Source organism: Alosa sapidissima, chromosome 18, assembly GCF_018492685.1.
Source record: "Alosa sapidissima isolate fAloSap1 chromosome 18, fAloSap1.pri, whole genome shotgun sequence".
NCBI classification, from domain to species: Eukaryota; Metazoa; Chordata; class Actinopteri; order Clupeiformes; family Clupeidae; genus Alosa; species Alosa sapidissima.
In genome coordinates this window covers 3,373,438-3,398,269 of record NC_055974.1, presented here as the reverse complement: position 1 = coordinate 3,398,269, position 24,832 = coordinate 3,373,438, and the positions used below count along the sequence as shown (strand labels likewise).

The 24,832-nt window shown below is 44.6% G+C and overlaps 2 protein-coding genes across 9 annotated transcripts in view; both read left to right on the top strand.

The window, feature by feature from the left end:
* Positions 1-1,295: 1,295 nt before the first annotated feature.
* The window catches only part of poln (polymerase (DNA directed) nu), a 115,542-nt gene continuing 92,005 nt past the window's right edge, over positions 1,296-24,832 (top strand). Inside the window, exons 1-11 of one of the 7 annotated variants that reach the window (XM_042070244.1) lie at positions 1,296-1,338; positions 8,456-8,609; positions 10,849-10,928; positions 11,777-11,905; positions 12,267-13,951; positions 14,765-14,931; positions 17,274-17,336; positions 17,548-18,297; positions 18,769-18,932; positions 19,678-19,790; positions 24,375-24,532. In XM_042070244.1, coding sequence (XP_041926178.1) covers positions 8,580-8,609; positions 10,849-10,928; positions 11,777-11,905; positions 12,267-13,951; positions 14,765-14,931; positions 17,274-17,336; positions 17,548-18,297; positions 18,769-18,932; positions 19,678-19,790; positions 24,375-24,532 — 3,339 coding nt within the window. In that variant the 5' untranslated portion in view covers positions 1,296-1,338; positions 8,456-8,579. The other 6 variants (XM_042070238.1, XM_042070239.1, XM_042070240.1 and 3 more) reach the window with 6 other exon arrangements.
* Positions 1,347-8,088, top strand: LOC121689978 (HAUS augmin-like complex subunit 3). Of its 2 annotated transcripts, XM_042070247.1 has the most exons (6): positions 1,347-2,727; positions 2,821-3,614; positions 4,234-4,446; positions 5,936-6,333; positions 6,939-7,167; positions 7,347-8,088. In XM_042070247.1, the coding sequence occupies exons 2-6, from the start codon at positions 2,871-2,873 to the stop codon at positions 7,551-7,553; spliced, it is 1,791 nt and encodes a 596-aa protein (XP_041926181.1). In that variant the 5' UTR covers positions 1,347-2,727; positions 2,821-2,870; the 3' UTR covers positions 7,554-8,088. The 2 variants fall into 2 exon arrangements, with proteins under 2 accessions (XP_041926181.1, XP_041926180.1); XM_042070246.1 differs by having other exon boundaries at positions 1,347-3,614.

The following is a 24,832-nucleotide window of genomic DNA, read 5'->3' as shown; positions in this document are numbered from 1 at the left end:
GGCACATCTGAATATTGAAAGTACAGTAAACGGTAACAGTAAAACAAGAGGCTACATTAAGATTCTGGAGGAAAACATCAGGCAGTGTGCTGAGAGACCTCTCCCAAAAGGCGGCATTTGACCATTAAACCACACAATGATCCAAAACATACAGACAAACAAGGCAAGAAATGGTAAACAGAAAATATCAACATTTTAAAGTGGCCCAGCCATAAGCCATATGGCAAATAATGATTCCTGCCTCAAAACCCGGATTGCTGCTAAAAAGGTGCGATCTGGAATAATTGTGGAGAAATGAAAAAGGCTTGGTAGGTATTATATGAACCATTTTGAGAGCTGTGATGGCAAATAAAGATGTTTCCAGTGATTGATTAAAAAGGGTATGAATAATTTTGGACACACCAATTAAAAAGAAAGATGAAAACGCTTCTTTTTTGGATTCCATGTTTCTAACACATTGTTTTACAACATATTGCTCAAGAGAAAATCAACATTAAATCAATATTTGCCAGGGGTATGAATCATTTTGTTTTTAACTGTACATATCTGAATCCATTCGACAATGTGCAATAATATTTTGTCAACTTTAAACTGACTGAGGACAACCTGCATCTGAAAGAGGTAATAGAGTGAGATCATGAGGCTTAGAGAGATTCTGCAGAAAAAGTTTGGAGAGCAGGAGGACTCCAAATTGTGCTTATCAAATCAGTTGAAGGAAAACAGGAGGCTCAAGCAAAAAGTTGAAGAAGAAACAAAGAAACTGAAAAACTAACAAAGGACATGGAGGAGAAACTGAGAGACATAACAGGAAATCCTGCAGTTAGGAGGGGATTCAGCTGCAGACAAAACTCAAAGCAAAAGATGAAGAGATCCATTTGTCAGATATTATAGCCTACTATTTTGGAAAATCAATAAATAAAGATTTGAGCAAATGTTTAGGCCTATTGGCCTATGGTATTTTTTTTTCTTGAAAAATGTTTTGCTGTGTGATGGAAATGGACTATCAGTATAACATGGCAATTATATATTGACCAAAAAATCATCACAGCCATCAGGACAGGTTTCTAAATATAGGCTAAAGGAAAATAAACCTCGCCTACCTATATAAAAACATGTTGCATGAAATGTTGCAGGTCAAACGGTAGCATAGTTGAAAATGTATTTTTTGAAGTCTCTCGAGCCCCTCTGCACTTCTCTATTAGATCAGTAGATGGCAGTAATGCACCAGAAATGTTAGGGCGAAAGGAATTAAATGGGATTGGCTTTCGGCTTTTTTCTTTTAGTCCTCACCCGCATTCCGTACAGTGATTTCTACGGCGGGAGTTTGATTTTGTAGAGGTAAGAGATTTATGTCTCGGTATTCATTGCAGTCATGTTAGTAGGCCTATTTTAAACGTGGAGAAATGTTTTATCTGTTTGAAGGTATTGAAGCAATACTGTTAACGTACGCTACTGAAAGTAGAGTTTACAAGTAGTTAGCAACTTAGCCAAAGATCGTAAAAATTGCGTTAATCCGCAAAAGACAGAAACACTTAACATTATGTCAGAAAGCTTCGTGCTAGGTTAAAAGTAACTTTAACTTTATCTCACGATTCCGCTAACGTTTAACTTACGTTTAGGCCTGTATTATTATTGTAACGCTGTTAGGCGTCCCGTGACATGAAATGTGATTCTGACTTCCAAGGACGGGGGAGGCTGTCTTTTTCGCTCGCGAAAGCAGGGAACATGTCATGTCAGTGGAAGACCACAAAACTGTAGAACGCTTTTTGGTTGGTGATTTAAAGCTAAGGTAGCCTAGTTAACCGCCATTAAACTACATCACAATATTCTAGATATAGAATACTATATATATAGATAGATAGATACATACATACATAGATAGATAGAGAATACTATACTGTAAATCCCATGAACTCTTCATTATTCTCAATTGATAATGCTACCTACAAATGAAAACTGACCGTTAAAACTATGTAGACCTGTTTTCACAGTGTCTACAACTGAGAGGTAAGGTTTAGCACTGCTGTGGCATTTCGATATTCAAATGGGTAAGTGTCGTGGGTAATAGTTTAATGGCAGATAGCCTAGGCCTACAGGCTGCCCTAAGTAAAACTTAGTACAAAAGTGCATATATGCCTACTGTCTTCACAGAAAGACTGCAAGTAGGGCTAAAACAAAGACTGCAAGTAGGGCTAAAACCCATGTCTAATAGTAATGCATACTGATCCTCTTCTGGCAATTTTTTTGATGGTTGTAAAGGACAGTGAGCCTATAGGCCTAATTGAAAGTTCAGATCTTTATGAAACATGTTTTAGATAGCCCATCATACCTCAGGTCCACTTGTAGCCTTTTAGGCCTAGTGAACTGCCTTAATACAAATTTGACTAAACATTTTAGCCTTAATGTAAAAGTGAACTTGTGAGACTTGCTCATTTAAATATTTAGGATTTAAATAGCTTAAATCAACCAATCTCGTGATAATAATATGTCCTGCTGTTTATGTTCTGTGTGCTTCTCTGGCACGACAACCATGCTTATATAATCACAATGTTTATGTTTTGTCATAATGTCAATGTTGTTACTCGAACGGTGAGGTGAGAGGATTCATTTAGTTATTTAATGTTAGGTGCATATGTGTAGGTTTATCTTTCCGTGTGTGCCTGGGAGTTAACGTTGCAGGTGTCCAAACGTTGCCTTCTCTAAGCCAGACTCTTTGTTTTGCTACTAGTGAGTAACAAAGTATTCCAACAATTTTAACTCACTGATCCACACACAACAGAGCAGAGGTCCAGTTAATTCCCCTCCTTTTGTGCTCTTCAGTGTGTGTTTGAGTACGTGTGTGTGTGTGACTGAAATAGCTTAACTGCACAATGAGCGGGGTCCACTTTGTGGAGACTTTGTTTCGCCTGGGCTATCCAGAAGCCTCTACTCTGAAGCCCACAGAGTTTGACTGGATGTTTGATGACACCGCGGAAACCCAGGAATTCCTGCGCTTCTTCTGCGGTCTTGGAGCCCAGAATGTTCTGTCTGAGGAGGAGAAGCGTGGGTACACAAGCCTAGTTGAGTTGGGCAAGCCCATCCTGACCGAGCTGGAGCTTGAGAAATTGGAACAGCTGATGAGGTCAAGGCAACTGGAGTTAAACGAGGAAGATGAGAGTGATGAGCTCGTGGATGTGGTGGAGGACACTGCTGACGAGAGTCTTGTGGAGCTCCAGCAGGAGCTGGAGAACCTGCACAAGCAGAAGCGTCTGAAGCACCAGCGTCTGCTCCAGCTCCAGGGTCTGGGGCAGAGGTATGCTGACGGTGCCTCGGCCCTCTCTGAGAGCGCTCAGAGCCAGGAGCAGGACGACGGAGGAGCGGAGCCCGTGGCGGTGGCGAAGGCTCTCGCCAAGGAGAACGTGACCACTAACGTGGTGCTGCAGGACCTCCAAGGCGAGGTGAAAAAGCTGCAGGGCCTCGTGTTTGCAGAGAGTGATGATGTGGAGAAGCAGCAGGAGTACCTGCAGATGGAGTGCCACTCCCGCCGCTCGGCTGCCCTGCTCTCCCTTCTCCCACTGCAGCCGTACCTGCAGGAAGTGCAGCTCGCCCTCCACAACATTATGGGTCACTACAAGGTAAGCCCTACAGTACATTACATTAAGCACACACTGGGAACAGGCCTACACCACTACAACATTATGGGTCACTACAAGGTAAGCCCTACAGTACATTACATTAAGCACACACTGGGAACAGACCTACACCACCACAACATTATGGGTCACTACAAGGTAAGCCCTACAGTACATTAAGCACACACTGGGAACAGGCCTACACCACCACAACATTATGGGTCACTACAAGGTAAGCCCTACAGTACATTAGCACACACTGGGAACAGGCCTACACCACCACAACATTATGGGTCACTACAAGGTAAGCCCTACAGTACATTAGCACACACTGGGAACAGGCCTACACATTAGAAACACCTGTACCAGATCTGATTATTTTTCTGCCACTGGTCCATTTGTGGTGGTTAGTAGCTACAAGATTTTAACTAGTGCTCATATTCCTCATATAGTCTGACCAGGTTTAATCTTTAACATCTCTTCTCTTTTTAGCTATTGAACACAAAGTAATTGTTCACCTTTTTTTAATTGGTTGAAGTATAGCCCCACCATAACAAGAGTTGCTGGTGCTCATTAGCTGTTGCCATGGCCCTCATCAAATACTGTCATTTCATTATTGCAGAGGTGCCTTGCTGAGGAAACGTCTATGTTGGATGAGGAGGGGGATGATGGAAAGGAGGAGGGTGATGTGGTGGAGAGGAACAAGGGCGAGCTGGCGCGGCTGCAGGCGGCCTTCCTGCTGGTCCAGGCACAGCTGGTGCAGGCGCGGGCAGAGGAAGCTGGAGCCAGGGCGTCCAAGGAGTGGCTCTCACAAAAGAGGAGCTCCGATGCACAGGTGAGACCCACACCTAACACACACACACACACACACATAGGGCTGCAGCTATCGATTCTTTTTGTAATCGATTAATCTAGCACTTTATCAATCGATTAATCGGATCTTCTTTTTTTTTTTGCATTTTTAAACAACCAAAACAAATAATGCATAATGAAAATGACATGGCTGTAAAATGATCAAGCAATTGGCACAGAGGTATTTATTCTAACTCCAACATTTGGCTCCAAAACTAAGCCCATTTATTGCAATTTACCCATTTAGTGTTTATAAGTGCCAGTGCCAACAATTAAATAATGTTCAAAATGCGCTCTGTAAAATTGCAGCCTATTGTGCATGACAAAGCTGTCCATACTATGTTGTGAAGTGCTGGGAGGGAGAAGAGGGAAAGCAATGTAATGTAATATGCACAACAAGTTTCATGCTGTAATCTAGACCTGACATCAAAGTAAATATCCGTTTTATGTAGATTTCTACACCTGCAGCATTTGCCATTAGGCTACTAACAAATAATTTTACCATTAGGCTACTAAAAAATGGCCTACCATTAGGCTACTAACAAATAATTTTACCATTAGGCTACTAAAAAATAATTTCTGGGGTGAGCCTATTTGCTATGGTAACCTAGCAACCTGTGCGTGCGTGCGTGCGTGCGTGAGGGAAGATGAGGGTGCATGCATGTGTGTATAAGAAGGGGTTCTTTTTTAGGCATACTGTCTTGCAATTGAACATGAATAAGTTTACTACTTAAAAACATCAAAGCTAAACATTATATCACGACATCGCTACAAATACAGTATGTGATAAAAATCAGCCAACATCATTGTAGGCTATAGGCCATAGGCTAGCGCAGATAGGCTAGATAGCCTACTTTATTGACGCTTGGTGAAACAGCATGGAGTGGATGTTTTCGGTTCAGAGGCTTGTGTTCTTTTCCTTTTTGAGTATGTAAAGATCCCAAAACTTTACTTGAAAACTTTAGACATTCTCTGCCATTTATGGACATCTTGACTCCGCCATCGCGCCAGCTAAATTCAGAATGTATCACGATTCACGCGCTAGTGGTGTGCTTCCTGAACAACGGTCCGTGTGGTACAATCAAATCCCTGCGAGTATAGTGCGCGTCATAGGAATTTAACGAGGCTTCGAGGCAGGATTTTTGCCTCGAGTAATTTTTGTAATCGAGTTATTCGAGTAACTCGATGAATCGTTTCAGCCCCACACACACACACACACACACACAGAGACTGTCATACTCTCACTTGCTGGATGATCACACCTTATCTCACAAATGCATCTGTCCCCTAAACACATGGACAAGTCGGATACATCCTTGCTTTCACAAACTAGTGAAACACATGTAACTGCTCTTTCTGTCTTTTTTCTTTTAATGTGGGCTTGTTTTTATTGTGTGCAAATAAAGTCGTTTTTTTTTTTTTTTAATAAAGAATAAAGTCTTTCTTTCTCCTTTCACCCCATCCTCTTGTAGTCTGTGCCCCCCGACCCCGACGCTACCCCTACCGTGCCAGCGGATCGTCTCCTCGCCCTCCTTCACCATTGTGCCAAGGCGCTCTGCCTGCCTGTGCTCCTGGCGGACGCCCGGGATCAGGCTGAGACGGTGAAGCACGTCGCCACTCTGCAGGAACACTTATGGGGGGCGCTGCTGAGCCAGCTCACCCAGCTGGAGCTGCTGCGGGCGCTGTTGGGGGCCGAGCGGGACGCTCACGTCGCCGCCCTCACACGCACGGAGCGACTGGCGCGCACCCTGGAGGAGGAAGAGGCCGCGTGGGCGTCCCGGCGAAGTGTGGAGCTGAGGCGTCTGCAGGAGAGCGTGCCCGGTCCTCAGAGTGAGCCCATCCTCAGCACTAAAGACCCCACCGTCAAGAGGTGAGAGGCACGAGGAGTCCAGAGATGGGGAAAGGTTATACTAGGTGAAGGGAAGGGTTAATGGATGGAAGGATAGATGGATAGTTGGATAGATCGATCTGGATGGTTGGATGGACGTGAGTGAATGGGTAAATGGATAGTTTGATGATAGAAGATAGGTGAAAGGAAGGATTAATGGATGGATGGATGGATGGAAGAATAGATGGATAGTTGGATAGATCGATCTGGATGGTTGGATGGACGTGAGTGAATGGGTAAATGGATAGTTTGATGATGGAAGATAGATGATAGAAAATTGTTGTGGTACTGTGTGGGAGACGGAGTAGACAGGAATGCGGACCAGTATGGCTTCGTAAATCTTCATACTCATTATCATAGCATAAATCAGTGCAATACTTTAAAGATACTGTTGTACTGTACTAGTTAAAACAAAGTAGAACAAAGTAGAAATGATTGCTGGCCCATAGCACATAGAATGAGGGGGACCATCCAAGTCAAGCCAAATGTAATATCGTAGTTAATACGCATTAGAAGAAGTAGTCTATGATATTTAGACTACTGCGGAGCCGGCAATGTTTCAGAACACTCCTCATCCATCCCTGCAGGTTGCTGGCCATGCTGGAGTCTCCTGAGGAGACTGACCGCTGCTTTGACTGTCTGGTCGACCTCACAGACTTGATCTCTGCCCAGTCGGCTGAGGTCCAGCAGCTGGGTGGCTCTAAGGGCTTGGCCGTGGCTGAACTGCAGAGTCTGCAGGTTGGTCTGGAGGAGGAGCATGAGGCTCTGAGGCGGACTGCTCTCTCTGAGGCCGGGCAGGTGCAGCTGTCCCCGCAGGTACGTGCTTATTGCTGCTGCTGGCTCCTCACCTGTGCATTAGTAGCTGGATTTCCCTCTAGCATTTTAATGTGAATTTTGAACATTAAATCACATAAACTAAGATCTGTCCGATACATTTTTATTTGCAATCACAGTCAATCTTTTGCCCAGTCTCTCTCTTTCTCTTTCTCTCTCAGGACATGTCTGAAACCATGCAAGAGTTGGAGAAGCAGACTGCCTCCTTCTTCAAGCAGCTGCAGCAGGTGACTGCTGAGCTCTCCTCGAAGCGCTCCCTGCTGAAGCGGAGCGCCCCCCTGAGGTGGGAGAGGGAGCTGTATGTGCTCTTCCATCTGGACCCGTCCCAGCTGAGCAGAGTGCTGGAGGACTGGGAGGACCACGAGTGAACCAGACGACACAACGGCCTCAACACAACTTATCTCTGCCAGCTCTCCTTCTGCTGGTCCACTACTTAACCTGAAGCCCGAGCACCCTCACCCCCGACACACACACACACACACAGACCCACTGCCGCAAAATTACAGCTGGTGAAGATGGCGGTTTGGTACCGCATTAGAAGTGGGAAATCCCATATTAGTTATTCGGTCCGCGTTTTGACCAGGTGGCTCTCACGTCATGCACCTTAGTTTACTCTTTTTTTCTTTGTTGGTATGCGTGCAATAGACTATCTCTCTGTGTATGCTCTAATTCTAATGCACTTTCTAATGTCTTTTGTGTTACTAATATGATGTTGCTTTTAGACTTTATATATTATGTCTTATATTATGCTTTATAAGTGACTGAGTGGAAGTTGGATAGCAATCCTTGAGGTCATCCAAACATGCCCTCACTGTGGTGTTTGTTTTGTGCAATAAGTTGGTCAGAGGAAGGGGGGAAAAGCACTTTAAATTTCGTATTTAAAAAAATAAAATATTAAAAGCATTTAATCATTTTCTTTTCCTACTTTTTGTATGCCTGCTCCGATTTGGTTCTTATTCTGCCTACTGAAATTAACAGTCTGTAGTGGTCATTCACCTGGTTGCTTCCTAATGGCTTAGGTTTGGTTTATTTCTTACTGTGTACAGTGTAGAGACATTGACTGTGCAAATCCAGTGTGATATCCGGTTCATCAAGAATTGAACTGAATATTGGCACTGAATAAGTTTGGTCGAGTTTGGCATTGTTGATCTGCTATTTCAACCTTTTCCCTCGAGCTGAAGTGGGGAAATGTGCTGGAGCAAGAGAAAGCAATGTTTTCAGTGAATCAAGAGAGTAGAGCCTCCCTAACGTAACATCTTACACCCTGCAGGACGACCAGTAGATAGAGAGAAAGGGAGCGAGAGGGAGAGAGATGGAGGATCAGTTCAGCCGTCTGTATGCAGGCCCACTGTCTGCGTCCGCACAGAGGATCGTGGCAGCGCTGAGAGCGGAGTATGCAGATAGGCCCGGCAGGAGCCACAGCTGTGAGTCAGACAGGCAGTGACACACACACACACACACACCAAAGGACACTCATTGATAGAGGATAGAAGATGGTATTAGACCAACAAAAATGTACCTACACGACCACACACATACAGTGCAACTGGAAAGTTTTCAGACCCTTTCAAGTTTTCCACATTTTATTATGTTTCACATTTTTTATCAGTCTACACACAATGCTCCAATACTCCACAACAAATCATAGCGACCGTTGGGTCCTTGGTTACCCGCCTGACCAAGGCCCTTCGCCTTTGTACCCAGTTTAGCTGAGCGGCCATCTAGGAAGACGGTTTTCTATTTGAGAATCATGGAGGCTACTGTGCTCTTCGGCACTCTCAATGCTGCAGAAATGTTCTTGTATCCTTTCCCCTGATCTGTCTTCACACAACCCTGTCTCGCAGGTCTACGGACAATTCTCTTGTGGCTTGGTTTTCACTCTAACATACACCATCAACTGTGAGACCTTTATATAAAGAGATGTGTGCCTCTCCTAATAATGTCCAATTAATTAATTTAGGCACAGGTGGACTCCAATCAAGTTGTAGAAGCATCTCAAGGACCATCGGTAGAAGTAGGGTGCACCAGAGCTTAATTACAAGCATGATGACAAAGCAGTGTTTCCCATACATTGACTAATTTGTGGCAGCCCACCACAATATCAAAATTGACCACCAAACAAAACATTTCTTTGTTGTGGTATTGAAATGGGATGATGGGATTGACAACCGACACAGAACCCCCCCCTTTCACCTACCACCACAAATACAAATAGTGGGAAACACTGCAAAGGGTCTGAATTCTTATGTAAATTGAATATTTCAGTCTTTTATTATTTTTTTTTCCATAAATTTACAAAACACTCGCAAACACATGCTTTTTTTTGTAGTGTTTGAGTATTGTGTGTAGATTGATGAGAAAATAAATGAATTGAATCCATTTTAAGATGAGAAAAAGTTACATTACCTCAAAGCAACCCCATGGATAGCACAAAGATGGTATCCAGTTTGTCTAAAAATGACAAAATGGGTCGCAGACTCGCAGTCCTACCTGATCAACAATGCTACATTTTGCAATATCAAGTGTTGGGGCTGTATTGGCAGTGTCAGCTTTGGACAAAAGTGTCTGCTAAGAATTGTGAACATATGAGTTGTGTATGGATATGGGAAGGCATCAAACTAAAACATTCATGACCACACACACACACACACTGAGTAAGAGGTGGATATGCATATAGTACGGTGTCAGATAAATGAAAACATAATCGCATCACCACGTACGGGGAAAGATGAGTAAACAAAATGGGACAACATGCAGATAGCAGTGAGTCACACAGCAGAAACCTATGCAGACGTGTGTACACATTTACACACACAGTAAGAGCTAATTATGAAGATGGGGACAACATCAACTGCACTAGTGAGTCAGACAGACAGCAACACTCACATCCTGCGAGGGCTAAGTAGGCAAACAGGGACAATATGAGCCAGCATGGAGCAGTACACACTGTCCCAAGTGTTGAATGAATAATCTTTTGGCTATGCATGCATGAGTTTTACTCACAAGACATTACCCCGGTGGCTGGTATTGCGCACGGATGCATGAAGTGTGTTTTGTTGCCAGTCGCAATATTACCGGTACTCATCTGATCTATTCAATTGAAAGAGAGCTTTTTTTATGCAGACATATTCACAAATGATAAACAAATGCGATCCGAAAAATATATCGTAAGATGTTGAGACTCATCAGCTTGTTCTAACACTGTCTTGCAGCTTGTTAAGTATAGCCTGAAATGGAATTTCAAAGTTTCGTTTGTGATGTTTTGCAGAGCAGCAATCATATGCTCATATGACAGTATGTAATTGGCTCATTAACATCAAACTGGTGAGGGACACTGAACTAATCAGGAGTAATTGACCTGTGGGATATATTTTAGTGAAGGCAATCTTAGGGAAACTCAGAGGACTGAAGTATATAATAACTTCTATAACTTTGCTGTTCAGTATAAAAACTGTTAACTATCATGACTCACCTTCAAATGGTCTTGATATGTGTAGAATTCTGGGGTATAATGTAAATGTAATGTAACGAGCTATAATGTAAATTGAATGTATATTGTAACAGGTTTAGGTATGGTTTGGGGAGATCCTCTGTGATTGTAGGAAGTATAGGACAAGATGCATGTATGTTGTATGTGTCTCTCACATGCTTGTAGATTCACAGCGGAGACCTGTGAACCCATACCCATCTCCGAGCACATGGAGCCAGAGCCAGACCCAGCACAACCACTCTTACTCCAACAGGTGGGTCAGAGCATGGTGGGTACACCTAAACACACCAGGAGATTAGTACATGTGGACAGACATACAGTAGTCATTTCAATTACACACCAGGAGATTAGTACATGTGGACAGACATACAGTAGTCATTTCAATTACACACCAGGAGATTAGTACATGTGGACAGACATACAGTAGTCATTTCAATTACACAGCTTGTGTTTTAGAGACGGCTTATCTTTTGTTCATAGTGTATTACTGCTTGTAGTTTACATGCTTAATATGGATCAGTGCTAGATAACCTCATATTATTTCACTACATAGATGTAATGGAATTGTGCATCGTACATATGGTATGTGTAATTCCTTATCACCCGGAGAGAAGAAATACTCTTTTCCGATTGGCTGGCGGGGTGGCTTTTAATTCTGAATAACGGGACATGAGTAGATCTGGTAAAAAAAAGTTTAATCGATGCTTATGAATGGTAACTATAACAACGATAGTAGGACGACGGTTGAGCCTGGAGGCAGGCTTCGCAACAATGGAATTTCTATCGCTGTTATAGGGCCAACGAATGTTGTACAACAAGCTGAACTAGTGAGCTTCTTTTTAAACGGAACCGCGTGTTTCCTTTGCTTTACAGTGGCAACCGGGTGATAAGCGGGATAACGGCCTTCGAGGTGTGTCCACCTCCGCTGCGCGTCTGGGAGTTTTTTGCCCCTCGCCCTCGTCCATTAATTCCAAATAACAGGACACCTCGGCGGCCGTTATCCCTTACATAAAGTATGTCAATCCTTGTTGCAGTAATGGGATTTTAGAGACACTGATTGTGAAAGGCCTGTTTAAATCAAACCAAAACCCCTGCATATAGGTCATGGCCTAGGCCTTACTCCAGTTTTCCTGGCACCCAGGAGGAGTCTGACAGACCCACCCTCCCAGCCTCGACTACAGAGAGCGGCTCCTCACCCACTCAAGCCACCCCTCTGCCTGCCTGGATGGAGTGAGTGATGAAGGGCATGGGGTGGAGGGGCATGGTTGTCATTAAAGGAATACTTTAAATAAATACCAAAGATTCTCGTAGCCATAGATTTTTTCATGTGCACAGACATCTATTCTTTTTAGGTAAAGTCTTTCAATATCCCCAAGAGATTTAACTGGTGTAGTTGAAAAAAATATATATATATTTTAATTACATTTGGTGGTATGTATACGATTTGGCTGCTAACATCAAACAGAAGTGATCCTTTCAGTCAATGGATTCATTGTGATATCTTTTTGTGCAGGGCCAAAATAAATGAGTATCTGTGTAGCATAGCCTTTGGCCTTCGTCTTAGCTTCGCCTGTCTTATTCACCCTTACAGATCAGCAGAGAGGGAGCCAGGTTTCCCTTCCTGTACGCAGGACAGACAGTCCCCAGTGCAAGCTGAGTTCTCCCTCCGCCTGGACTCCCCTCAGAATGAGCCCTCATTCCACTTTCACTCCCAGCCTGCTAAACACTCCTCAGTTCTTTTCCCCTTCCCCCAAACAAAGCCCCCGTTCCCCCTTCCATCTCCCCAGAGAGGCTCACCATTTTCCTCCATCTCCCCTCTGAAGGAGCCCCCTCCCACCCCTCTCTCCATTGGCAGGAGCCAGCTGGGGTATTCCGGGGCTGTGTCTGCTTTCAGAGGGGCAGTTAGAAGGCTGAAAATGCCCCAGTCAGACAGCCAGACAGACATGGTGGCAGACCATTTTCAGACTCAGCTAGAGAGTGGGTCTGACCAGGCCAGACAGCAGATGATACCGGCCACCCACACCAGACTGAAGAACCGGCAAGACTTACGGCGTATGCAGCACACCAGATCTGAAACAAACCAGACTGGACCCAGTACACTTCAGATGCAGCCTGAGAGCCACTGCGAAGAGACCAGACAGCGGACCAGACCAGACACCCACACCGGACTAGACAACCATCACCAGGGGAATTTCTGTCACACTGCAGCTGAGATTGGGCAGGCTGATCCAGACAACCTCCAGACCAAACCAGAGATCCATCAGGCGCAGGGTACTAAGGGTACACAGGGTTCTGAAATACACAGTAACACAAGAAGTGATTTAACCGACTTGCAAAAACACGATCCGTCAGCCACATCACCTTTGGTTACAGTGCCATGGATTCCCAGCGACAGATCCAAACAGAGGGGCTGGCATCTGTCAGTGATGCCCAGCAGAGAGGCCTCGGAGAGGGGGGAGCAAGCAGAGAACGTCCCTTCACCAGCTGATCCAGCTAAGAAGGGGGAATTTGGGTGCTTACTGGTGCCATCACACATGGCCACAGCAGAAATAGAGAGCTCACAGTTGGACAGACACAGTGCTGGCCCAATGAGAGAAGAGAGTAGCGAGATGGAAATGGATTTGGGTCATAGCTCTGCTAGAGTGGTAGAACAAGAGGATGGGCATTTGATATCCACATCTCCTCCACCAGGATCTAGAGAGGCTACTGAGACTGTGACTGAGGCTAGTGAGAGAGGTGGTGATCTGGGCTCACCATCTGAGGAGAGTTCCATTCAGGCACATGGGCTATACTCAAGATCCAACAGCGTGGAAGAGACCCACATAGGTGGTGAGGACATGGCTGGCACACTGGCACGTGACCACTCCAGCCATCTCCATGACGCTCAGCTGGAGGCAGAGTCTGTTCCAGACACTCAGCTGCCCAGTGCCCAACCAGAAACCGCCTCCGTGAACGGCGGCCTATCGGCGTTTGAAAGTGGCAAAAACGCACTCGCCTTGAGCAGCACTTGCACGCTTCATCGTGACAACCAGCATGAACGTGAAGCTGATTACTTGCTCAATCAGGGTGACCAGAGGAATTGTTGTGAACAGAATGACCAGAGTGGCGGATATAAGGAAATCGCCTGGTTTGACGGAGAGACCTGCGTGACCGAGCCCAACCCCCAGGGGGTGCTCTCACGTACGTCCGTTCCCGCCGCAGAGGAAAGCCAGCCTGAGCTGAAGAGGCAGAGGAAGATCAGTCTGACTGAGGAGGGTGAGGAAAGGAAAGCCAGAGGTGAGTGCAGTTCCCAGAGCACACACAGGAGGGCATTGCAGTGTTATTCTCTAATGATCTGTAGCATAGTTTGTCAACATGAACAGAGTTCATTTGAGGTTGCTGTAGTCATCAGGAGTAATTGGTGTGGAGTAACTGGGTGAAATTGAGCCTGGTGAAAAGATAGTGTTCTAAAATAACCAGACATATAGTACAGTATGTATGAGCGGAGAAGTCATTATTCTGAATATACAAATATAATGTAATCTGACACTCACTCAATCAGTTGCCTTTATTTGAACTATGAAGAAATAATCTAAGCTAAATCTAAATTCTTAATTTAATTTTATACAGTGTGCTAATTAGATTCTGAGTCAGGCACCTGCCAAATTAGTTCTCAGTAGTTGGGAGGTTCAGGGGTAGCACTCTCTATCAGACTGCTTATAGAAATGCCAGCAGACAGATTTTAAAACTTGGTTGAGTTTTAATATATGCGCATGTGTGATGAGTGATTTAACATTTTGTGTGTGTGTGTGTGTGTGTGTGTGCGTGTGCGTGCGTGTGCGTGTTTGTGTGTGTTTGTGTGTGTGTAATCCAATATCTGGAGAGCGCTGCGGCTTCCTTTTCATTTTGAAGGCGCTTCTTTTGCTTTCTGTTAATACTCTTTCGCCTCAGGATTATCTTTGGTAGTTAAGAGGCCTATCGGTGTTTGATGAGTGCATCTCAGGGCACACCTATTACTCATATTACTATTATTACTGTCAAAGAACTGCTGTGGTTGGAGGTAGCTCTCTTGGTTACCCTTAGGCCTCTTTCTTGTGCTTGCCTTCCCAGAGTGCCGTGCGGTAGACCCTGCTGGGTCGGAGGAGCATGGCCAACAGAGGAGACTTGGCGTGAGCAGCAGAGTGCTGCAGTTCAGAGCGCCCCCTGCTGGCCGCACCCCACTGCAGCTGTCCCAGCCCACCTCTCAGGCACGCCAGCACAGCTCATGTGTACTACAAGTATACTTATACTTATATATATACTATACGCACCCCCCCAGCCCATCTCTCAGGCACGCCAGCACAGCCCCTGTGTACTACAAGTATACTTATACTTATATATATACTATACGCACCCCCCCCAGCCCACCTCTCAGGCACGCCAGCAAAGCCCCTGCACTGTCCTCACGTCTCCCTCGGCCCACTCGCACTCTCGCACTCCAGCTCTCAATTCAGTTCAGTTCAAATAGGCTTTATTGGCTTGACAAATCCTATGCTACATTGCCACCACATTAACAGGGACAATAGATAAACAACACACACACACACACACACACACATACATACATACACACACACACACACACACACACACACACACACACACACACACACATATACACACACACACACACACACACACACACACACACACACACACATTAAATACATTGTTATATACATAATCATATACTATGAATACAAAAATCTCTCTTTCTGTTAATTCCTTTTCTTTTCCCTCGTTAACCTTGTACCTCTTCCCAACCTATCCCCTCACTTTACTCCCTCTATCTCTCTCGCCCTGCCTCTCTCTCTCTCTCTCTCTCTCTCTGCCTCTGTCTGTTACTCCCTCCTTTCCTAACTCCGTTTCTGTCTCTCCATCTCCTCTGTTAACCTTCTCCATTGGAGCCGCTGGGCTCAAGTGAGGCTAGAAAGTCCTGTTAAGGTGAAAGCCTTTAGATGTGCACTCTAGTGAGTTCACAAAGTGCTGTTAAAGTTTTAGATTTCCAAGACTCTGCTTCTGCAGGGACATACCTTGGTCCCTTGTGAAGAATAACGTAGGCATTAGGGACACTAAGGTGAACACAGAACATTTCAGTGCCTTTTTAAGTAATCTATGCTAGTGGTTGCTAATGTTTAAGATATATAGTATACAGACACTTGATGATGAAAAGCTCCCAGAGAGGATAGCTCATTCATAGAGTTGTCCTAACCTGAAATTAGAAGATGCTCTATCGCTGCTGTGTTCGGGATGCATTACATACACAGACACAGACACAAAGACACTCATTCACTCTCAGACACAGAGACTCACTTACTCACTCACACACACACACACACTCACTCACTCACTCACTCACTCACTCACTCACTCACTCACACACACACACACACACACACACACACACACACATACACACACACACACACACACACACACACACACACACACACACACACACACAGTGCTCTGAATCAGTATAACTCTCACTGACTATCTGTGAGAAACATTCAAATGAGGCTTCTGAAGGTGAGGGGCTGCCTGCTTAATAATGGAGCAGAGAGACTGCGGGCGCCTGCAGATGTGCTTTACGTAACGGCAGCTCCCTCTAAGGGGGTCACTCGCTGGTCGAGCTGTCCTTGCCTGGGAGCATGACGGAACCCTGCGCGCCTGTCAGCACCCTGGCAAGCCCCTGACGCTGCGCTTCTCTGGAGAAACACTCCCACCAGCGACAGGCAGATCCAGCTGGTTTAGGCAGCTTTGTCTCACCACCTCTCTCTCTCTCTCTCTCTCTCTCTCTCTCTTTATTCTGGATCTTCCTCTCTCTTGCTCTCCTCTTTCGTTCCCCCCCCCCCCCCCCGTTTCTCCCCTGTCTTTCTTTCTTTTCAGTATCTCTTTATCCGGATTCCCCCTCTACTTCTCTCTACTGCTGGCAATTATAAAAACATGCCCCCAGAACTCACTGTCTTCACCTCTCTGACTGCTGCTAACCATCAGCCTCTCTCTCTCTCTCTCTCTCTCTCTCTCTCTCTCTCTCTCTCTCTCTGGCATTGCATAGAGATTGACAAATACAATAACTCAGAACTCATACATAAATACAAATCGGTTTTCTCAATCTTGTTAGTCTTCCCACCCTCTCTATTTTAGTCTATTCCCCTCCCCCCTCCTCCCTCTCTCTCTCTCTCTCTCTCTCTCTCTCTTTATCACACGTCTGCACTCTTATCATCTCTTCCTCCATTCCATAATCTCAGGGGGATTGTTGAGGCGTCATGTTTCATCCGGAGCGAGTGGCGTAGGAATCCGTTTGGCAGGACTTCAGAAGGAAATGGGAGGCGGGAGGGACATGGGAAAGATGGGAGAGGAAGGATGGACTGCTTTGAGCGGCAGGAAGGCAGGCCAGGGTATCGATTCTGGGATCTGTCCGCTAAACTCCCCCCTTTTTGTTCTTTTCTCTGTGAAGAAAAAGCCCTTGTATTCTGTGTGTGTGGGTTTGTGTCTGTGTGTCTGTGTGTGAATTGGGAAACTGCCAATATGTTCCTCGCCTCTCAAGCTGCATGATAGTTTTGTGTCTGCACCCCAGGTTCTCCAGCGTATTGAAGACCACTTAGGATGTTATGTTGGGATTGATTTTTCACCCTCCCAGGTATTCAGCAGAAAGCTCACTGTAGTATCCTGTTTGTGTTTGTGTGTGTGTGTGTGTGTGTGTGTGTGTGTGTGTGTGTGTGTGTGTTGTTTGTTTGTGTGTGTGTATGTGTGGTAAGTCTGTTGTAGGGCATGGTAATGTTATACATTTATAATGCATATCTAATTGAATGTGTGTGTGTGCATGTGCGTATGCGTGTGTATATCTCCAGGTTTTGGCTGGGAGTTCCAACAGAAGCTGTGGTCCTAAAAGGCATCTCTTGACTCCCACAGCAAAGGGAGCCCTGGAGTCCCCCAGGATGGCCCCCTCTCCCACCCCGACCCCCTGGGCACCCCCGACCCCTATAGCCGAGAGGGGAACGCCCACCGACAGCACCCCTTCCCAGCAGCCCCCTCTCTCCTCTCGCCGGCGGCCCGTACGTTGGGAACCCCCCCGGTCCTCCCAGGGCGAGAGAGGAGGCGGTGTTGACCCCTCGGCCCAGGCTGCAGCCGCCCCCCGCTGCCCCGGACCACCGCACCCCGACACCGCTCAGACCTCCGCTCAGCACCGCTCCATGAACCCCCGTCCTGCCTCCTCTGCCCCAGAACCTCCTCTGCCCCAGAGGCTTCCCCAGCAGAGCCCTGTGCCTGGTGGGTGTCCAGCGACAGTCAGAGCTGACCCCCAGGAGCCGTCAATCAGCAACCGGCACGGCCACCCCAGGGCTACCAATCAGAAGCAGGCTGCGACGGGGCCTGAGAGGCCAAGGATTGGAGGATCCACAGAAGGGGTGGGAGCAGTGACCCCAGTGTCTGCAGCTAAGCCCAAACCCAGCCTGGCGTTGACCTCTGACCCTCGTGTGTGTGATACGGGGCGTCTGAGTGCGGGGGAGAGGGAGCGTGTCCTGGAGGAGATGAGGACGGCCAGAGCACTGGTGCTCACACTGGTGCTGCAGGACGGGAGCACACAGCTGGACGTGGAGCAGGTGTGTGTGCGTACGTGTGTGTGTGCGTACGTGTGTGTGTGTGTGTGTGCGTACGTGTGTGTGCGCGTACGTGTGTGTGTGCGCGTACGCGTGTGTGTGCGCGTACGTGTGTGTGTGCGTACGTGTGTGTGTGTGTGCATGAGGTGTGTATGTGCGTGTGTGTGTGTGCATGTGGTGTGTGTGTGGTGTGTGTGTGTGTGTGCATGTGGTGTGTGTGTGCGTACGTGTGTGTGTGTGCATGTGCATGTGGTGTGTATGTGGTGTGTGTGTGCATGTGTTTGTCTGCGTGTGTGTTTGTCTATGTGCTGTACACCATATATTTGCACTATGTACTGTCTTATACACATGTTTGTGTATTTGTGTATATGCTCCTGTGGGTAGCTGTATTCCGTTACAGTGTGTGTGTGTGTGTCTCTGTGTGGTCATTCAAGTGTGCATAGTGTGTGTTGGTGCCTGTGCTGTGTGTTGCAGAAGAACAGTCCATCTGTGTGTGGTATCTTGATCCTGCTGAAGAGGGCGTTGGACCTGTCTCGCCCACAACCCACTGAGGAGGAGAAGCTGCTCTTCCTGAGACTGGAGCAGAGGCCCGTCTGGGTCCAACATCAAACTGACCAGAACCATGAACAGTTTACCAGGTGTGTGTGTGTGTCTGTGTGTGTGTGTGTGTGTGTGTGTGTGTTTGTTTTTTTTGTGTGTGTGTGTGTGTGTGTGTCTGTGTGTGTGTGTCTGTGTGTGTTTGTGTTTGTGTGTGTTTGTTTTTTGTGTGTGTGTGTTTGTGTGTGTGTGTGTGTGTGTGTGTGTGTGTTTGTGTGTGTGTGTGTGTGTGTGTGTGTGTTACTTAATGGATGTTGGCTCCTATGAGGCAGTGCACCATAGTGTAAGCGAAATCCTTAACCCCTAATAATCCTAAATCCTAAATTTAAATTTCAAATACTGACAAAGGAAACGTCAACTCCTAAAATCAGACCTTTGAAAGTGTGTGTTTGTGTGCATGTGCAAGTAAGGCATCAGTGTCTGGTAACACCAAGGTCATCTTTATCTGAAAAAAGTCAAGGTTGTACCTTCACAAATTGTGCCAAAACAGCCAAACTGTCACTTCCTATGACAGTGAATGGCTGTCATTTTGACAAACAGGTTTTACGGTACTTGAGTCAAACATAGTTTTAACAGAGTCTGATCTTGTGTCCTCCATCCATCCTTAGAAGTGAAATTAGTCAAATCCATTTCTTCAGGCTTTCAGGCTTTTGTTTATCATTCTGAATGATGCTGATTATTATTATTGATTCTACCCAGGTAGGCCTGTGTGTGTCTGTGTGTGTCTGTGTGTGTCTGTGTGTTTGTGTGTGTGATTAATGCTGCTCATTATTGTATTTCCCCCAGAGAGCTGGTTGTGCTGGTGCTGTCGGGACAGAGGCAGGTGGTGTGTTATAAAGCCAAAGACCTGCTGCGCACCACCCTGCAGCATCACACACACACGCTCAGTTGGAAACAAAGTAAGATTCTGTCTCACACACACACACACACACACACACACACACACACACACACACACACACACACACACACACACACATTACAAAATCAAGTTCACAAGATACACAGTTGATGTATAGTAGATCTGATTTGTAGTAATGCATTTTTACACTTTAAATGGTCTTTGCTCAGAGGCTTCTCCAGTATTGGATTTGATTTAGTTGTCGAGGATGTGAGAGGATGTAATTTGCGCGTGTGTACATTTGGTATGATTTTGTGTTTTTTAGGGATGTAACGAAACGATCAACTCACGATTCAATACGATTCAGGATTTTAAGTTTATGATGCGATTTTCTCATGATAGTTTTAGTTGAATAAGATGCAGTCAGAGTCATAGAAATATGTTAGTTAAGGCGTCTGACCGGGGGAGAGGGGGATACTGGGCTATGTAGTCTATGATATTATTATAATATTTGTGATATTATTATTATTATTATTATTATTATTATTATTATATAAACTACTGATAGCTCATAAAAATATATAAAAATACTGTACTTCTGATTATTTATTCATGACCATACACATTATGCAGATATTATAGCCTAGGTTCCGTTACTGTTAAGCTACATAAGCTCCAACAGCTCTTTCTACCTCTTTCTGTCTCTTGCTGCTTCAGCTGTCAGCAGCACTGGTTGAAGCCTGGAAATATTGTAAACAAAGTAACCGAATGGGCTACCTCATCATAGTCTACTGGTTGGACTGTTCAGTTCCAAAGTGATACTTTTTCACCTTGGGACAGGCCCTTTGGTCTGGCCGGGATTAAGATGATAATAACTTAGCAGTCAACTTGAAAGCAATAGTTTTGAACAAATTTACGCAGCGTGCTAATAAGTGTATCCGGATTTAACAACGGTCCTTGCTTGCACGATTGCGAATGTTGGATTAAATGTGCGTGGAGAGAGAGAGAGAGAGAGAGAGAGAGAGAGAGAGAGAGAGAGAGAGAGAGAGAGAGAGAGAGAGAGAGAGAGAGAGAGAGAGAGAGAGATCAAAACAACCTTTATTTTACACCAAACTTACCCCAGAGAAACAGCCTTGACCGTACTGTCAATAAAAATGGTAAAGAGTTAGTGCATCTCTGTCGAGCCTTAGGGCTGTATATGCTTAATGGCAGGATCAGAGGGGACTCTTTAGGGAGGTTCACGTATTGTTCAGCTCTTGGAGCTAGTGTAGTTGACTATGCAATCACTGACATGGACCCCAACTCCTTCAGAGCATTCACTGTCAGGCGGCAAACTCCACTATCGGATCATAACCAGACTAACATCTTTCTCAAAATCATACAGCAGCCCAAAACAGAGTCCAGCAAGCTATTCCGTCTCAATGGGACATATAGATGGACTCAGGACAGCCCAGATAACTTTTTAAAAGCTCTAAATTCTTCAGAACTAAAACAATGCATTAGATCCTACAACTCAAAATGTTTTGAGATTAGCAAAACTGGTGTTAATGAAGCCACAAAAGAACTAAACAAAATATTTCTGAAAGCAGCAAATGTAGCTGGCATGAAGAAGTCTAACAAAAATCGAGCAAAGAACAAAACTGAAGAAAAATGGTTTGACAAGGAATGTAAACAACTCAGGACTAGATTGAGGCATATTTCCAATCAAAAGCACCACCAGCCTGAAAATAAAAATCTTAGAAAGAACTACCACGAAACTCTTAAACACTATAAAATGTTGCTGAGAAAGAAAAAACAGAATGACACCAACACAACTCTCAGCAAAATCGAAGCATCTATACAAAATAATCAATTTTGGGAGATGTGGAATGGTCTGAGCAAAACAAAACCACAGAACTTACCGATTCAAAATGGTGAAATCTGGAAAAAGCACTTTGAAAATTTGTATACAGACATCCAACCTCAAGATCTACATTCGAATTATGAAAAAACCATGAAAAAATTACAATCCCTTGAAAAGACAATTAAAGACAACCAAAACCCCCTTGACTTCCCAATTACACAATTCGAACTTGAATCCAAAATTAAAAAACTCAAAACAAAAAAATCCTGCGGCCCTGATCACATCAGAGGAGAAATGCTTAAACACAGCACCCCTGAACTGCAAAGGGCTATACTCAAATTGTTCAATCTCACTTTAACTTCTGGCTGTTTTCCTGACATCTGGAGCCAAGGGTACATTACACCCATCTACAAAAGTGGAGATAAATTGGACCCCAATAATTTTAGAGGCATCTGTGTGAACAGTAGTCTGGGGAAGGTGTTTAGCAGCATTATCAACGAAAGAATAGTAGCCTTCCTTAAGGAGCACGATGTCCTCAGCAAAAGTCAAATTGGATTTCTTCCAAATTACCGCACTACGGACCACATTTACACCCTACACACCCTAATAACTAAACATGTAAACCAAACACAAAAAGGAAAAATATTTGCTTGTTTTGTTGATTTCAAAAAAGCATTTGATTCAATCTGGCATGAAGGACTATTTTATAAACTTTTACAAAGCGGTGTAGGGGGTAAAGTTTACCAATTAGTTAAGGAAATGTACTCTGAAAACAGAAATGCTGTGAAAATTGGCGACAAAATTACAGAATACTTCACTCAAAAAAGAGGGGTGAGGCAGGGCTGTAGCCTCAGTCCAACACTGTTCAATATTTACATCAATGAGTTAGCGGTGCAGTTGGAACAGTCTACAGCTCCTGGCCTTACCCTAAACGAAAAAGAAATTAAATTCCTCCTCTATGCAGACGACCTGGTGCTGATATCTCCCACTGCACAGGGACTACAGCAGCACCTGGACCTGCTAGAGAAATACTGTCAGCACTGGGCCCTGACAGTAAATCTAAAAAAGACAAACATTATGATATTCCAAAAGAAGCCCAGATGTCAGGAACACAGATACCCTTTCAATCTAGGCAGCACCGCCCTAGATCACACGATGCAGTACACTTACCTCGGCTTGATCATAACTGCATCGGGGAGCTTTAGCATGGCAGTGAATGCTCTAAAAGAAAAAGCTCGCAGAGCGCTATATGCAATAAAAAGAAACTTCTGGAACATAAACATACCAATTAAAGTTTGGTGCAAAATATTCGACTGTGTTATCCAGCCTATTGCGCTATATGGAAGTGAGGTATGGGGTCCACTCAGTGTGCACAGCTACACTAGATGGGACAAGCATCCTGTAGAATCCCTACATGCAGAATTCTGTCGATTAATTTTAAAAATCCAAAAGAAAACACCAACCAATGCATGTAGGGCTGAATTAGGCAGATTCCCATTGGCCATCAACATACAAAAGAGAGCACTTAAATTCTGGATGCATCTCCAAACAAGTCCCAGAGACACACTGCATTTCATCGCAGCAAAAACTCAGGATCTGAACCCCGACAAGAGTCCTCTGAGTCAGCTTGTGCTGAGACTAAGTAATCCCCCTCTAACAAATACTAATACACTCTCTCAGCCAAGCTCTGCTTTTAGACTAAATCTCAACCAGATTATCCAGAAATCTAAAGAAAAATATTTGGAACATTGGCATAATGAAACAAACAAACAAAACAAACTAGAATGTTATCGGGCCATAAAATCTAAATATGAATTAGAAGAATATCTCTCTACTGTCAGAGATATAAAGCAGAGACAGATCTTGACCAAATACAGACTCAGTGACCACAGCCTAGCCATAGAAAAAGGCAGACTAAGAAAGTCATGGTTGCCGAGAGAGCAAAGAGTCTGTGGTCACTGTACGACAGGTGAGGTTGAGACGGAGGTGCACTTTCTTCTTCAATGTAAGAAATATGAATTTATTAGAGATACCTACTTCGATAAATTTACCAACCTAATCCCGGAGTTCCGAAACCTGGGAGAACAGGAAGTACTGCCTGTCTTACTTGGACAGCAAGGACAGACAGCAGCTCTTGCTGCTAAATATGTCACTGAATGCCATAGAGCGAGGGACAGTGATTAGACACTATACACATGAAATACCTACCAGCACAGACACACACACACACACACACACACACACACACACACACACACACACACACACACACACACACACACGTTTATATGTATAAATGTCTTATCTATCGTATGTTCTGTATTGTATTGTTTGATGTCCTGCTTTGGCAATGCAAAGAAATATTTGTCATGCCAATAAAGCTACCTTGAATTGAATTGAATTGAATTGAATTGAATTGAATTGGAGAGAGAGAGAGAGAGAGAGAGAGAGAGAGAGAGAGAGAGACTGGGTCAAGGACAGTGTGTAAGGCTACTCTTTGTCTTTGGTAAAGTTACACATAGGTCTACAATGAATTGTCTATTTGTTTGTCTAAATAAATAGACAATTCATTGTCAATGAATTGTCTGTTTATTTATTTATTTATTTATTTATTTATTGATTTATTTATTTGTGGACAACGTAGTTGCATTGCGATTCATGTTTTTCCTCAACTGATTACCTTTTTTACATGTGTGTGTTGATTTTTAGCTGATTCATGGTGCATTGTTACATCCCTAGTGTTGTCTTTCCATGTGTGTGTGCATGTGTGTGTGTGTGTGCATGTGTGTGTGTTTCTAGTGGGTGTGTGTGAGGTGCTGGACCCCCAGATCGCTGCGTGGCTGCTGGACCCCAGTGACTCGGGTGCCTGCTTCCAGGAGCTGCTGAACAAACACTGCAAGCCCAACACACACTCCTCCGCCACACACAACTTCACACCTGCACTGGGCCCCCAGAAGGTGTGGGCTGTAATGCCATGACAGATTCCAGTATTTAGATTGTCAACACATTTACAAATGATGTCCTTTAATCACAAAAAGAAATTCTTTAAACCCACACCCGATAAAGGGGAAAAAATCATATGAAATGTGCCTGTGTTATTTATGTATTTATACTGTATAACAATATTACTCAAATAAATATCCTTTTGGGAACAGACATGTCCAATATCCGTCAGCAGACATGTGACAGTGTTTTACTGTCCAGTTGTACCTTCAAAAAGTGCTTGCGACATGAGATCCTGATTTTGTTCTTTTGCC

What these genes read in the sequence shown, in the direction of transcription:
- LOC121689978 (XM_042070247.1), top strand. Translation starts at nt 2,871, where the DNA reads ATGAGCGGGGTCCACTTTGTGGAGACTTTGTTTCGCCTGGGCTATCCA. An exon ending in AGAGGAGCTCCGATGCACAG is followed by an intron (nt 4,447 to 5,935) that starts GTGAGACCCACA and finishes ATCCTCTTGTAG; the next exon opens with TCTGTGCCCCCCGACCCCGA. An exon ending in AGGTGCAGCTGTCCCCGCAG is followed by an intron (nt 7,168 to 7,346) that starts GTACGTGCTTAT and finishes TTTCTCTCTCAG; the next exon opens with GACATGTCTGAAACCATGCA.